This window comes from Vicia villosa, linkage group LG7 (genome assembly GCF_029867415.1).
Source record: "Vicia villosa cultivar HV-30 ecotype Madison, WI linkage group LG7, Vvil1.0, whole genome shotgun sequence".
NCBI lineage: Eukaryota > Viridiplantae > Streptophyta > Magnoliopsida > Fabales > Fabaceae > Vicia > Vicia villosa.
In genome coordinates, this window is record NC_081186.1 from 92,551,847 (window position 1) to 92,567,501 (window position 15,655).

The window sequence follows — 15,655 nt, forward strand, 5'->3', positions numbered from 1 at the left end:
TTTCATTATCTTGTTAATATATTGCCATTATTTAAGACCTACAGACCACATGAGTATCCTTTGGTTTCTGTTACACCAACAACCATATAACCATCCTCCTCCCATAACCTCTTAGCCTATGTTTGGCTTTTGAAGAAAATTGCGGTAACACCGCACGTTTCACAATCATGTTTAAGGAGTGAGGACCCTTTGAACCGAACAGATCACAATGGCATGCATCGCTCTTACCTCTTAACACATTTAAAGATGTTTTAATTCTGAAACTCAAGTTTAATAAAAGAATATAACAATTTTGCATTCGTATTCCAGACATTAACTCTTAGACGATGCAACATCTAAAAGAACAGATTACAAGCCAAAAACTGGCTGCATTATTAAGATTGAAAAATGAGAGATTTTGTAATATGTCAATTTCCAATGATATTCATTTATTATTGTGGCATAACCCTTGTTACTGCCTGGGAAGGAGTGTAAGTGTATAAAGATGAAAGTTGTCTACTTATGAGTTTGCTGTTATGAATAACCTGTTGAAGTTCTGCATCACTTGACCACCATTGTTCCAAACCATGAGCCTCAAGAAATTTCTGTTTTTCTTTTGCCACAACAAACAATTTCGCTGTAATTTGTCCACCAACACTCTCCTTATCAACAACTTTCTCTGCTGTGCCACTAGGATCGTTGTAATAGCAACATATGTAGTCACTATTGTTAACATACAAATGAGGAATCCATTTTGCCATGCCAACAACAGCGCTAGGATCCTTCAAACCAGAACCATATAATCGAGACATCCAACTTTTCGGTTCGACAACTGTGGTCTTTTCCACATCGTTGCTAACTTGAGCTTCCCTTCCATAAGGAATTATAGATTTAACTCTACTCCATGCATATCCGGCCTTCTCTCCAAGATTTTTGAGACTCATGGCTAGTGAAACAGAAGGTGGATTAAACAAATGCGCCTCCACATAGATTCCTTGTTTCGCTAATTGTTTTCCTACTTGAAGAGCAAAACCAGCGCCTAAAGAATGTCCTGCAATACACACATTACTACTTCCGTACATATCGCAAATTGATTTTAGAGCCTCTAATGCCACTTTAAATCTGACAGACCCTCTTAAGCTTTCCCATGCAACAAAACGGAGATCGTCTTCAATGTCTCTCCGCATTGTAGGACTTTTGAGTAATGTTCCTCTAAGTACTAAAACAGCTCTAGGGGCACCGTTTGGTCTTACTAGTACTAAGTCAGCTAATGCTGCGGGTCGATCCCATTCAAGTATTGCACCGAAAATGGACCCATCTCTTTCGTCAACTAATGTTTTTGCGAGCTTGTACTTGAAGGGAATCCACCAATTTGGAGCTAGGGCATTGTCTTGTGTTCTTTTTTCCTGTCTATCCAGTTCGAGCAAGTAAACTGCTTGTATGAAGCAGGAAATGACCGTTCTTTTGTACTTTGGATCCTTCCTGTATATGCAATAAAAGAATGGCAATGTTACTAAAACTTGAGTGTTTATGAAACAAAATTGACAAATGAATGGTGAAGGGCCTTGCAAAATTAATGTCAATTCCCCGAAGTCACATATTCACGCATTCACTGTGGCTGGTAAATTGGAAATATTGAACGAAGATTAGATGACTCGTATTCCCATGCAAGTAAATTAGTTTCAAAACAGGAACTCGAATTGTGAGTGTCCAATGGTTCCGATTTACAAACAACATGGAATTCATGATCCTGGCAAACCCAGCTACATCAAATTAAGCTTTTTTATAAGACTGCATCAAGTTAAGCTAGTTCATTTTCTTTTCACTCAAGTTAAGCTAATTCGTACTACTTTGATATATCATGTGTTGGTGATTTTAGTATCATCAATGTATTTTGGTAGTAATGTGATTTACTATAGGCCAATGCAATTATGCGTTAAGTTTGAAACGAGTTAGGGTAGTGCGGAGTGCACGCTCGTCGAGCCAAACGTGTAATTGAATACGAATAATAGAAACAGGGTTTCAAGGGGCGTAGCCCCTTGGCGGGGTGCGGGGCAGCGCCCTGGCGGGGTCCAAGGGGCAGCGCCCCTGGCTGGGGTCCTTTGAATAATTGTACCCTTTCCAACCGACATAACCGTTTTTCTGAAAAGTTGTACCTTTTCGGTTTCTGTTGTTAATCTCCTATATAAGGAGTCATTTGGCCTCAATTTTGGTACACGAAATATACTTCCTCTCTACATTCTGATCTGTTCTCTATTGTCAGAAACAGATTGCTCTTCGAGAATTATCCCCGCAAAGATTTCATGAACCCAGACAAGAATAGGGTCGAAATACTTTGTACGGAAAGTGAACAAACACAATTCTTCGAAGATATCCAGGATTATTATACCAAATTTCTAACATCATGACCCTGGCTAAACCCTACTACTTTGATATATCTCCACAGATTAAAGTTACGAAAATGCTGAAAGTTAGGTCCTAAATCTCAATTCCAAATGATTAATTAACTAAAAAATTGGATATCAGAATGAAGGTTACAGCAGACAAACAATCAAGAGTTACCAAAAGACAAATAAATAACTAGACCCTGATTGACAGCAAAATCAATCAATTAGATCTCAGAAATCCAAGCAACTCATCTTCAATTAACTATGACAGATGCAATCCTGCTGATAAATTTTTATATCATTTACCAATTCATGATGGTTGGAAACCTAAAATTAAAAAACTTTGCATACCCATTCGGCCAAAGCTAACAACTTTACACTAATATGACCCAACCCATTATGCTAACATCTTCAAAGTTGATAAACTAGTAAACAGAAACAAATTACACACAAACCACTAATAGTATGGTAAACACATAAAAAATTGTTTTTTTATTTGTTGTTGATAAAATAGAATTCTCTGAAGCAATTAAACAAACATGTTAAGTTGATTAATTAAAAAGGGTAGTTAGACTTACCAACTGGAAGTTATAAGGTCTCTCCAGTTAAGGGTAGTGATGTTCCGAGGACCAGACACATGAAAAGCATCTGGGTGAGGTGCAGGAGGATTAGGAGCCACACGATTTGCCATGAACATGGAAAAGAACAAAAGACAAGGCTTTGTTGTTTGTTGGTTCGGTTTCTTAGTTGTGTTGTTTTACATTTATGGGAAGGTGGTGATGAGTTTCCATTGTGAAAGCAAGTTGGAAAAGAGATGGCTTAGTATCCTATTCGGTATGGTCATTTTCTTAATGTGTGGATCTAAATATTTTCAAACTAACTTTTTGGATGCTTAACTAACGGTCAAGCTTCGTAAATTGTACTATACTAGTGTTATTATTTTATGTTAACAAGCTTCGTAAATTGTACTATACGAGTGATCTATTTTTATGTTAATGGATTTTAAAGAAATTTTGAATTTTAAATAAATTATGATCTAGGTTAGAGTTCAATGGCAAGAAACTATATCACTTTAAATTCTCAAAAAAAGTAAAGTAAATTAGAAGATGAATATTCCGCAAGGAACATTTTTATGGAGAAATATTTGATACTATCAAATAACAAGAATTTGTATGATCCTAAGATATTTGTCCTCTAAAACACTAAAAATTTGTGTAGAAAATTTGAGTCCTCCTTAAACATGAGTATAATAAAGTCTAAAGAAAAGTCTAACTCAATTATGCACTATATTAAATCTTAAATCTCACATTTATAATAATCACTAACTTTATTGTCTAAGTGTATATATGCACGTCTCTACCACTATACACGGTAATCTGATGAATTAGAAGTTGTCAGCATCATCAATATCATCCACAATATTTGAAGGAAAAGATTTTTCCAAATCAAACACCAAACTAAACTCAAAAGAAATATGCTATCTTGACACCTTTTTGTACACCTACACCATAATCATTGTTCCTATATATTGGTTATTTTGTAATTCACTTAACAATTTAGGATAATTTGGTCATTTTCAAATAGGTCTTAGGTTTAATCAAAAAGATCTTTTACTCTTCAATTTTCTGTATTGAAAAGGTTCCTTTCTCTCTCAACGAAACTCTCCGATGACCCAACGCTCGCCACTCTCAACGAATGCATAACTCTCTCCTCTCTCAATTACAACACTTCTTCCTTGTCTCTCTCAACAAAACTCTCTGACAACGCATCTCTCTTCTCTCTCAATGAAGACATATCTCTCTCCTCTCTCAGTGACGACACTTCTTCCTCTCATCTCTCAACGACGCAAACGACGATGCTTCTTCTCCTCTCTCAACGACAAGAACGATGATCCTCATCATCTTTCTCAAGGACGACGTGATTTCTGTTTAATGATGCTGCTGGTATTTTAAAAAGTCAATCAGAGTTTAATTCAAACATGGCTACAAGAATGAAGAACCAACCAAGGAAGCATGAGAAGAAAACTAAGATGAAATTTTAATGCATAATTTGTGGTGCAAATCAATAATATTTTGTTTGGAATTTAATAAATATGTTGTATTGCATAACTGATGTTGCTCTGTTTTGATGTGGTTTTTTCTTCACCCACCTCCTAACCTTCTTGCCCACCCCTGGTGAATTTACAACATTGCCCCTTGTTTCGGAAGTTCATTTCCGAAACGGTACTTTTTTTTGAAAAAAAGGTGTTTTCGGAAATGAACTTCCGAAAACGTGTTTTTTTTAATATAAAATATTGGTTTCGGAGATGCATCTCCGAAATAAAGTTACATTTTCAGAAAATGTGGTGTTTCGGAAGTTCATCTCCGAATGCACCCCCCTTGGAGAATTCGGAAATGAACCTCCGAAAATATGTCTGGACAGAATAAAATGAAAAACAACAACAATTCGCTTTATTTAATCGGGTGAAGATTACAACGATAATAATACATAAAATTAAAGTTACATATTGTTGAACACGGGTAGGTGGGGATGAGAGAGTGGTGGGGAGAAAAAAAGGCTTCCAAATTTCAAAAGGTGTACTACTGTAAGTAACAAATGACGGAGGAGGTGTAACCGGGGCCGGAACATATGACGGAGGAGGTGGATGTCCAGAGGAAGAAGAACCGGAGGTACGTCCACCGTGAGACAAAGGAGCCAATCAATGTAAGCTATAATTTATCATTATCATCAGGGGACGTCATTACAAAAAATTGGGAAAAAAATCTTATTATTTTTAATCTTGATTTTTTAGAAATGACGTCCCCAGATGATAATGATAAACTATAGCTTACAATGATTGGCTCCTTTGTCTCGCGGTGGACGTACCTCTGGTTCTTCTTCCTCCGGACATCCACCTCCTCCATCATATGTTCCGGCCCCGGTTACACCTCCTCCGTCATTTGTTACTTACAGTAGTACGTATTTTTATTAACATGATAAATCCAATACAAAAACACTGTGCGATACAATCCGAAATCCGAACAAAACAAAACAAAACACGTCAAACAAAACAAAAACATGTTATTCTGCCCGACGAGCGTTACAAAATACACATCAAACAAAATAAAAACACGTTATTCTTCTCGACGAGCGAACTCCTCCGAATGAAGATAATTATACCAATCTTCATCACACTCAGTATCAGAACCATCAGCGTTGATCACGCCTGAAGGCTGAGCTTGCGCGTCCGAGCCATGGACTCCCAGGGGACGAGAAGCAGAACTAGTCAAAAGCTTCTTCTTCTCCTTCACCACCTTCACCTCCTTCACCTCCTTCACCTCTTTCACCTCCTTCTTTGAAGAACCCTTTCTTCCCTTAGCGCCCTCTTTAGAAGACGCAATCCTGCGTGCTTGTTGGTTGCCTGACATGTTCCTGTAAACAGTTGAAATCGATTAATATGCGAGACAAAATAAAAAACAAAAAAATTTGAACTTCTGATACAATTCGGAAGTTCATTTCCGAAAACTGGGAGGGAGGTGTTTTCGGAAATGAACTTCCGAAACACCCCTGCGATGGACTTTTCTGCAACTTAACAACCTAACCATATATCATTTATGCAATTAAAACCCTAAATAACATGCATTTGAATAATAGATCTAAAAATTTCAAAACTTACAAAGTGTTAGGATTGAGGGCTTTTGAATGTTGTTTAGCAGTGTGATTGGAGCCTTGATGCAGCTTTGGAATTCTGTTTGCACAAATTTTCGCCTTTGCCACTTTTTGTTTTGATTTAGGGTAAATGATTGGGGGAGGGGGAGTGTTTTGATAAATCTGCAGAAATCGCAGTATTTCGGAAGTTCACTTCCGAAACCCCTGCTTCGGAAATGAACTTCCGAAATAAGTCAATTTTTTCAAAAAAAAAGCGCTTCGGAAGTTCATTTCCGAAGCAGGGGTATTTTGGTATTTTCGCTGGGGGTGACCCCCATAAGGAAGTGGCCAAAGAAATTTTCTTTGATGTTTATGTACTAAATAGTTAGTAACCAACGTGACTCTATTTTGATGTTGTGCACATATTAATCAATCTTTTAACTATATTAACCAACTATTTGCACTATATTAACCAACTTTTCTTTAGAAATGTAGCTTAGTGTTTATGTCTAGGAGCATATTAACCAATCTTTTAACCATATTAACCAATGCCTTAGTGAAATTAACCAATTTTCTATTATCAATGTTGATCTGTTTTGATGTTTGGACACACATAATAACCAAACTTTTAACTTTATTAACTAACTTTTATTTATTTTTATGTTTGAGATCAAACTAACCAATTTTTAAAATATATTAACCAAGTTTTTGAACTGCATCAACCAACTTTTCTTTACACTAGGATAAAAAGTAAAGCGAGAAAGAAAGATATAAAAAATCTTTTTTTATATATTTATTTATGTATTTAGAAATAGTAATCAGAATATAAAAAAGGTGTCAAGATAGCAATCTCAATTCTCCACTCAAAAATATCAAATAATTTATGATTAAATTAATTGTTATCCATAAAATATAAATATTTTACACACATTCAATTTCTTTTTACAATTAAACATATATTTAAGTAATCACCCCCACCAAATCAAATTTTTAGATTAGTTTTTGTAAATTATTTTCATATAATCAACATGGTGAAATGTGGGGAAGGGATTTGGCGCCTTTAAGGGATTTGTCTATCTCTCTCCTCCAAATTTATCTCTCATCCATATATTTATTTGTTTTTAATTTTTTATTATAAAAAACTGAATAATTTTTGCCTAAAGGTATGGTGACTTTGCCGCCATAAAGCCACCAAATCCTGAAATGTGATTATATAGTTTAAATTGATTTGATATTTTTTAAAGGTGAGTTATTGTTGCATTGAAGAAACCAAATATTTATATTTTATTACAAACAATAAAAGTTGCGGTTGCTTAAGTTGGTGAGGAAATTGAAAGTTGTAGATTCCTTGAAGATTTAGTTAGAAAATAATACTCTTTTTGCGGTAAGGGTTGGTCCCCGCGTGCTTAATTTTTTTGAACATACTTGTTGATAGTATTATATTAGTGTGTATATGGTGAATTTGTATGTTTTTCATGTTTGTTTCAAGTGTTACATTTTTAATGTCATTCATACTTATAGTGTATTGTATCGTATTTGTTTGTACAATGTAATTTATCGTATTTGGCTAATATATGAGTGTGTATCTTGTATATCATGGTAGTTAATTTTGTATTTTTAGGTAAATTTGTATTGTATTGCATTTTTATGGTATTTACACTATAATGTTTGCTTTGTTTACATCACACGAATCTAAATCAATTCAGGGATGAGGGCTATGCATGTTAAATGTCAAAGTATGTTGAAGACAAGAAATATGATGTAGAAATATTTGTTAAACCTAAAGTTTCAAAATGAATTTCAACATTTGTCGATCAAATTTTAGAAAAAAAAAATAAGAGAAAATTATTGTTGTTGATGGTGTTGATCACTTGAGTGATGAATGGTACAAGGGAGAATACGAGTGATGAATCGGTTAGAAATATATGTTTTAATGATAGTGAAAAAAAAAGAAAAAATGAATTTGATGAAGGGTTTGATGGTATTTTCGTAAAAGGTGCAAATATGACAGATTTATAAAAGCACATACCGTTTATTGTGCTTCAACTACGAATGAATCACTACTACCACCATGTGGCTTTATTACACAAAATATGAGAAAATAAAATGATATAGAAGATGAATACATCTTCGATGAACTTGACAATGATGATAGTAGTGAAGATAAACCTACTTTAATTAGGTATAATAAAAAATGTGTCATGACTAAGAATTTCATGTTTATAATTGGAATGAAATTTGTTTAAGTGAGACAGTTCAAAGATGTAATACTTGACCTTAATGTGTTGAATGGTAGGAAAATTTATTAGTAAAAAATGATGGTAAGACGTGTAGGGTGGCATGGCATACAATTATGAGAAGAAGTGTGACTATATTATGTTGTCTAGTAAAACATTAACTTAAAAAGAACAACATTCAAGGTGAAGATGTTTTCTCAATCACAAATTTTGAAGAGTATTTACCAACAAAAATCTCACAATATAATAGGTTGCAAAGTTAGTTATTTACAAACTCAAATACAATACAAAGATGAAGTTATCAGAGGTGGTGACTAATGTGAGAATCAGGTATGAAATTGAGAATCATGATTGTAAGAAATTTAAGTCTAAACAACTTGCTAACATAGTTGTTGAAGGGGACTCTAGAAAGCTATACAGACATACTTTATACATATAAATATTTATTTATTAATATTTTGACATTATATAATATATGAGTATTATTGCATGCAAGTAGTGTGTATATTGAATAAATAATAACAATAAATATTTTTGTCAACAAATTGCACCTGTGGCCTAATGGATAAGGCGTTTGACTTCTAGTCAAATGATTGTGGGTTCGAGTCCCACCAGGTGTGGTCATTTTTAATTATATAATTTTTACAACGTAAATACACATCTTTTGACATCAACGAATCTTAAAATCTCAATTTTTTTTTATAAAATATGATTTTGCTGAATATTTATTTCAATATAACAAAACACATATTAATTTTAATATAGTATACACTTAAATAAGACATCACATTGACTCGAATCAACGTAAACATTCATTATAATTGAGTACTTGTTAGAAAGACATAATAATTAAAAAATATGAACTCCGGCCTCAATGTCACATACCAGTTGTTCAACACACATAAATGCATAATAAAATCTAATTGAGTGGTATTCTACACCATCCTCAATAACCATACAACAATCTAATTATTTCTCAGTCTCAACTTGATGGTGTCTTGCAATAGATTCATATCTAAATAAATATCAACTAACACACAATATGAAACTTAAAGAACTTTTTCAAATTCACTTCCCTATTAGAATATTGTCATGATTCCAACACAAATTGGATCAATGACATATGAGATGTAACTTCTAGAATCTTCCTAGATTCATCCAATAGTCCGCATGTGACAATTAAAGGTTTACCATGACAACAACCCTCTTTCTCATTTTATTTCCATACCTACTGATTTATAAGAAAGAAATATTTAGAGGAGATTAAAATTACAGTTGTTCCTCATATTTCTTAGGAAGTAAAAGAGTAAACAGTTTGAAATAATTTCTAGACTAAAAAGAAATCTAGTACAGCAAAATAAGAGTCCATTTTAGTAGAATTTTGAGACACACATTCAAGGTTGGTGGTCCTACATGGAACTAGAATCTTTCATCACACAAAAAAATCCATAAATAAATATTTATTTGTGGTACTGAGCTACCGCCTTTGCCTAGTTCATATAAACCCAACAAAATTCACAAAATTGGAATTCTCAAACCAAAAATCAATGCCAATTATCAAACTTAGCAATTCATGGCCATCAATCTGAATCTCACCACAACTTCTTCTTTTCTCACACACAAACAATACATCAAATTCAGTCTTCCTTCTTCTGTAACAAAAAGAACATGTACTGCTCAATCAGCAGGAACTGACGCTGGTGTTTCAGAGGATGATTCTTCTCTTGGTATGTGCATGCCAACAATTCCTAATCTATTTTTTTATTATTTATTTTCTTAATTCCGTTTCAAATTTATGTGGTTATGGTTTATGGCATAATAGGATCTTTGTCTTCTACTCGTGCACAGCTGGATCTTTTGGAGCAATTTACATCTACAACCTCATCAATCAGTGGTATGCAACTTAACTTCTTATCTTTCATGTAATGAATCTCAAAAAAATAAAAATTGAAAGCTATAAACAGTTGTACCTTTGAAAACTCAATTGTTAGAGTATCGATGCCGTGTCTTACCGTGCCTGGCCGGCACATGTTAGAGTATCAATGTCGTGTCTTACGAGGGTGTCTGACACATGTTTGAATAGATGCCGTGTCCAGTGTCTGTATTGGTACTTCATAAGTCACTACTGATGTGGTAAAAACATACAGTTATACAGTTTTTGGTCTCAGTTGTTAATCTGAGATCTAATAACTTATTATTACAGAATTTTAAAATCAGTTTAAAATGATCATGGGCGATAGTTTGAAATTGGACAGTTGAGATAGATTGTGTGACATAGTTACTATATGCATTTATGTCTCAATGAGGATTCCCTTATGTGACAGAAACTGAAATGTTATAGTTACATCTTTGTAAGATCTTTCTTAGATTATTTTTTCTTTCTGTCTGATTTTGGGAAAATGATGACAACTATGAGAGCATTTCTGTTTTCCAGGTAATGAAAGCAATAACAGCTCTCTAAAACTTTCAATTCGAGACCAGCTTGCACAGTTGGTGGGAGACAGGGACGATGATTTCACCATTCCCTTAGGTAAAAACTTGAAGAAAGTGAGTGCAAAGTTCTTAACAACTTCACAAAGGAGAAATATCAAGAGACAGAATTATCTAAATGAAGTTTCTCAAAGAAATGATTCAACTTTTTTTGCAACAATAGGAGCATTTGTGATTCTTCCACCTCTTATAATACTAGGAATAGCTATATTAACTGGTTATGTACAGCTTTTACCTTAAGACATAATAAATTTAGTGATTCTGAATATAAATTTATACATATAGTAACTTAATTTCCATCACTGCATTACTTACTCTTCCTAAAACCATTTTTCAACTACTTTAATAAGTTAAAATCACAATAACCATAGTCATAAACACGACGAAAAGAAGAAAAGAAAAAATAATTACTTATGCATTCCTCCTATAGGAAGAGAGCTCTTCTTGTACTTTCCAATTTGAGAGCCATAATGCCATAGATTAACACCAAGATCCTCTTCAATCATCTTAGTATTTAAGTCAATGCAGGCTAGTTTACCATCCGTTTTCTTAAAGAAGACTAGATTGTTTTTTATCCCGACTCCGATGGGGTAGTGGATGAAAGGTAGGTGGTTAATAACAAAGAGTTTGGTCCATGATTCTTTGACACTCAGTTCCCCCAAAATTGATATATGAAAAGTACTAGTCTCTTTGTAAGTTGATATCAAGGCAATTGATTCATTTAAAAGCACCAAGTGATTCTCCGATGAAAGAGTATCATCCAAGTACGAGGGTGCTGGTGTGGTAAACAAAACCTCAGTGCTAAAATCAAATGATATCAAACATTCTTCCATATCATATTTAGACTCACTTCTAGCCCACCAATGAGACACTCCATTCACATACATTCCGACATTCTGAGCTAGTGAATAGTAACGATGATTTGGTCTCAAAGTATCAAGCTCTTTCCATGAGTTGTTTCTTAGAGAATATAACTCCCAAGTGCTTTTGAGTTCTCTTTTTAAGAGACGGTAATCTGTCAATTGAACTACTTTATAGTTGTTTGTTACGGAATCGTAACCAAATCCAAGAACAACATACCGAGAGCTAAGGTAAGGTGGCACAGAGTTAAGACGACTGCGAGGGATGACCTTGGATTCACCGGTAGTTGGATTCCACAGCACAGGACTTCCATTGTAGCTTTGTTTGAGACAGAAACACTTGGTGCTTTTAAATGAGTCAATTGCATTGATATCAACTTACATAGTGACCAGCACTTTTCATATATCAATTTTGAGCGAACTCGGTGTGAGAGAATCATGGACAAAACTCTATGTTATTAACCACCTACCTTTCATCCACTCCCCCGTCGGAGTTGGGATAAAAAACAATGTAGTCTTCTTTAAGACAACAGATGGTAAACTAGCCTGCATTGATTTAAATACTAAGATGATTGAAGAGGATCTTGGTGTTAATTCATGGGATTATGGTTGTCAAATAGGAAAGTACAAGAAGAGCTCTCTTTCTATAGGAGGAATGCATAATTGATTATTTTTTCTTTTCTTCTTTTGGTCTTGTTTATGACTATGATTATTGTGATTTTAACTTATTAAAGCTAAATTACCTGATGCAATAGATCAGTTTTTGTTGACTCCATGCGAATACACATTTGTTTGATATAAGGAAATTCAATGACTTCATCTTTGTGATGTTAAAGTACATACTATAACTTGCAGGTCGATAATACATATCGTGAATGATTATTGCTTCTGTCTTGTGGCAGTGTAATTGTAAACTACAATAGCAAAGGATGGTAATTTCTTGTTAAATACAAAAGCATTACTCTGGTTCCAATTGTGTAAAGTGATTTTGTTGCTAGCACATGATTGAAAATTTAAGTGATATAAGAAACTTGGTATGATAATATCAAAGTAGACATTCCTAGTACAGTGGCATGGATAGCAGCCCTCCGTGCCGACCCCAAAAATGGGATAGCAGGATAACATATAGTATAGCGGGATAAACAACTACTAGATATTAAGGAATAACGTCGCTATTAACTACTCTGGATAATATAACCTTGTCAGGTGAAACTTTTATGTGTCCTCCCTGATATGTGGTATAGTTAATGTCTACGAAGATAAATTTAGACATATTTTTCATATCAAATGATCAATTTCCTCTTTCCCCAACCTTCCATTGTTCAACTTTTTTATATTCTCCCATGCCGTTATCACTATGGAAGTCAAGGTTTTGAATAACTTTTTGCAATCGCGTAAAGGCTTTTGCAATTTTTGTCGGTTCTGCCTGTACAAGTGTAAGTGTTGTGATACTGATTGTTGTTGTTGCAGTGTCATAGAAACCGTAAATAATGGACTGTTTTCTAAAACACTTGATGGTAATTTGTTGGTGAGTAGGATAACTTGCAGTAGTAAAAGTATGTCGTTACACATTTGTTTATTTTAGTTGTTAATCTGAGAAGATCTAGCGTATGTTTATTTTAGCGTCTGAAAACCAAAATGCGCGTTTGGTCAGATGCCGCAATTGTCAGCTTCTAAATTTCCACATAAAAACAGCATTCGGATGCGGTTTTGTGGCTGTAAATGCCATTCCAAACAAATCCCTAATAATTTGCTCAAAATATCTTGATGAAAATATCTCGATCGATTAGTTTGAAATCATACGGTTGAGATAGAAAATCGTGTGACTTAGTTACTACACCAAACCAAATCCCTAGTGATATGCATTTATGTAACAATCATTTATGTGAAGGAAACAGAAATGTTTTAGCCACATCTTTGTAACTATTTCTTAGAGTCTTTTTTCTTTATGTCAGAAACTAAATAATACTTCAAAAAAATTGCTCGTACGAATGAGGAATTGAATCGTTGTTTAACAACTGTTCTTGGTTGTTGCCTAAAAATATAAATATTGTAGTGTAAATTTCAAAAGGATATTTCAAAATATTGTAGTGCACACGGATGAATTCTTTTAGAACAAGATACATTCAAAAAATTCTCTGAAATAGAATCAAAATTAAGATTTTATGAAGTCTCACAAAAGAAAAATATATGGAGTGTATTGAGAATTTTCTTTTATTTTTTTAAGAGTCAAAGTACAAGTGCAACTATTTTTATGATTTGAAATAATGTTCAAAAATTGATCTATTGCATCAGGTAATTTAGCTTTAATAAGTTAAAATTACAATAACTATAGTCATAAACATGACGAAAAGAAGAAAAGAAAAAATAATTACTTATGCATTCCTCCTATAGGAAGAGAGCTCTTCTTGTACTTTCCTATTTGAGAGCCATAATACCATGGATTAACACCAAGATCCTCTTCAATCATCTTAGTATTTAAATCAATGCAGGCTAGTTTACCATCCGTTTTCTTAAAATATACTACATTGTTTTTTATCCCGACTCCGATGGGATAGTGGATGAAAGGTAGGTGGTTAATAAGAAAGAGTTTAGTCCATGATTCTTCGACACTCAGTTCCCCCAAAATTGATATATGAAAAGTACTAGTCTTAAAGTAAGTTGATATCAAGGCAATTGACTCATTTAAAAGCACCAAGTGATTCTCCGCTGAAAGAAGACGAGGAGTAACATCCAAGTATGAGGGAGCTGGTGTGGTAAACAAAACCTCACTGCTAAAATCAAATGATATCAAACATTCTTTCGTATCATATTTAGACCCACTTCTAGCCCACCAATGAGACACTCCATTCAGATACACTCCGATACTTCGAGCTAGAGAACAGTAATGAAGATCTGGTAAACAAGTATCAAGCTCTTTCCAAGAGTTGTTTCTCAGAGAATATAACTCCAAAGAGCTCCTGTCTTGGTTATTTGAGAGATGATAATCTATCAATTGAACCACTTTATAGTCGTCTGTTACGTAACCAAATCCAAGAACAACATACCAAAAGCTACGGTAAGGTGGCACAGACTTCAGATCACTGGGAGGGATGGCCTTGTATTCACTAGTAGTTGGATTCCACAGCACAGGTCTTCCATTGTACTTGTACTTTTGTTTGAGGCAAAAAATACCATTAATACTAACAGAACCCAAAATATAAATATCATCATTATATTCTCTAAATGGAAGGGGCCAATCAATTTTGACTCTATTTTTAAAGACGTTGTCAGGTAGCAAATAAAACTCAGTCGGAGTTGTGTATTCATCTTTACTGTATTGTAGGATGAAATATGTATCATCGTAATCCTTACTAACAGACATCAAATTGTTGTTGTTGTTGAATATGGTCGTGAAATAAGAGTTTTGTAACAAGAGTGACCATGACTTGCATGCACATTCAAATCGTTTCAACGATTTTAAAGGCAATTTAGAGAGAATACAGAATGTGACATCATCAGTTATATACTTTCTAACCTTTTTGCTTGTCACAACGATCGCATCCGTTTCTTCCATCTGAAACAGTAACTCTCGACTGTAAACCTAGAACTGATGAAGAATATTGTCAATAGGATTGCTCTGTTTATATAAATCTGTTTCACATAATATCCCACTTTTATTTTAAATTGTTTTTCATGACATGCTAAATTATTGATTTTCTTATTGGTTGAGTATGTAAAAGAAACTTTAGACAGAGAATATATGAATATTATTCTCATTAAAAAAAATCTTTATATAACTTAATAGTTAATACTTATATCATGGCTAATTTCTTTTGAAATTCAAACAATTTTATATCAATTTTTTAAAAACATAAATATTTTTAATTTAAAATATTTTTAACTCATAAAACTTGTCAAAATTATAAATTTTATTTCTATTATTTATTTCTCTAATATACAATTTAATACAATATATATATATATATTATATATATATATATATATATATATATATATTATATATATATATATATATATATATATATATATATATATATTATGTAAATAAAAAAATTTATTTTAAAGTATTAAG

General features: G+C 33.4%; 3 protein-coding genes, 1 non-coding gene and 1 pseudogene across 4 annotated transcripts; 2 read left to right on the forward strand and 3 right to left on the reverse strand.

Annotated features, from left to right (window-relative positions):
• Nucleotides 1–269: 269 nt before the first annotated feature.
• LOC131615851 (GDSL esterase/lipase At4g10955-like) lies at nucleotides 270–3,206 on the reverse strand. The gene is made up of 2 exons (XM_058887020.1): nucleotides 2,945–3,206; nucleotides 270–1,461 (listed from the first exon to the last, which is right to left on the reverse strand). Exons 1-2 carry the CDS (start codon nucleotides 3,061–3,063, stop codon nucleotides 432–434), a joined length of 1,149 nt encoding a protein of 382 aa, XP_058743003.1. The 5' UTR covers nucleotides 3,064–3,206; the 3' UTR covers nucleotides 270–431.
• Nucleotides 3,207–8,777: 5,571 nt separating this feature from the next.
• Nucleotides 8,778–8,850, forward strand: TRNAR-UCU (transfer RNA arginine (anticodon UCU)). The gene has a single exon. It is a non-coding gene; the product is annotated as a tRNA-Arg (tRNA).
• An 869-nt stretch (nucleotides 8,851–9,719) lies between these two features.
• On the forward strand, nucleotides 9,720–11,022 carry LOC131615852 (uncharacterized). Its single transcript, XM_058887021.1, has 3 exons — nucleotides 9,720–9,957; nucleotides 10,053–10,124; nucleotides 10,665–11,022. Exons 1-3 carry the CDS (start codon nucleotides 9,804–9,806, stop codon nucleotides 10,958–10,960), a joined length of 522 nt encoding a protein of 173 aa, XP_058743004.1. The 5' UTR covers nucleotides 9,720–9,803; the 3' UTR covers nucleotides 10,961–11,022.
• Nucleotides 11,023–11,127: 105 nt separating this feature from the next.
• Nucleotides 11,128–12,356, reverse strand: LOC131619706 (F-box/kelch-repeat protein At3g06240-like). The gene is made up of 3 exons (XM_058890773.1): nucleotides 12,324–12,356; nucleotides 12,051–12,126; nucleotides 11,128–11,957 (listed from the first exon to the last, which is right to left on the reverse strand). The coding sequence occupies exons 1-3, from the start codon at nucleotides 12,354–12,356 to the stop codon at nucleotides 11,128–11,130; spliced, it is 939 nt and encodes a 312-aa protein (XP_058746756.1).
• A 1,599-nt stretch (nucleotides 12,357–13,955) lies between these two features.
• LOC131619707 (putative F-box protein At3g16210) lies at nucleotides 13,956–15,150 on the reverse strand (annotated as a pseudogene).
• Nucleotides 15,151–15,655: the final 505 nt, after the last annotated feature.

Coding starts and splice junctions, on each gene's coding strand:
- LOC131619706 (XM_058890773.1), bottom strand. CDS start 12,356: ATGGAGTCAACAAAAACTGATCTATTGCATCAG. Junction 12,127..12,323: donor AAACTGATCTATTGCATCAG/GTAATTTAGCTT, acceptor AAATCAATGCAG/GCTAGTTTACCATCTGTTGT. Junction 11,958..12,050: donor GACGGGGGAGTGGATGAAAG/GTAGGTGGTTAA, acceptor TCACTATGTAAG/TTGATATCAATGCAATTGAC.
- LOC131615851 (XM_058887020.1), bottom strand. CDS start 3,063: ATGTTCATGGCAAATCGTGTGGCTCCTAATCCTCCTGCACCTCACCCA. Junction 1,462..2,944: donor GACCTTATAACTTCCAGTTG/GTAAGTCTAACT, acceptor TTGCATATACAG/GAAGGATCCAAAGTACAAAA.
- LOC131615852 (XM_058887021.1), top strand. CDS start 9,804: ATGGCCATCAATCTGAATCTCACCACAACTTCTTCTTTTCTCACACAC. Junction 9,958..10,052: donor AGAGGATGATTCTTCTCTTG/GTATGTGCATGC, acceptor ATGGCATAATAG/GATCTTTGTCTTCTACTCGT. Junction 10,125..10,664: donor TACAACCTCATCAATCAGTG/GTATGCAACTTA, acceptor TCTGTTTTCCAG/GTAATGAAAGCAATAACAGC.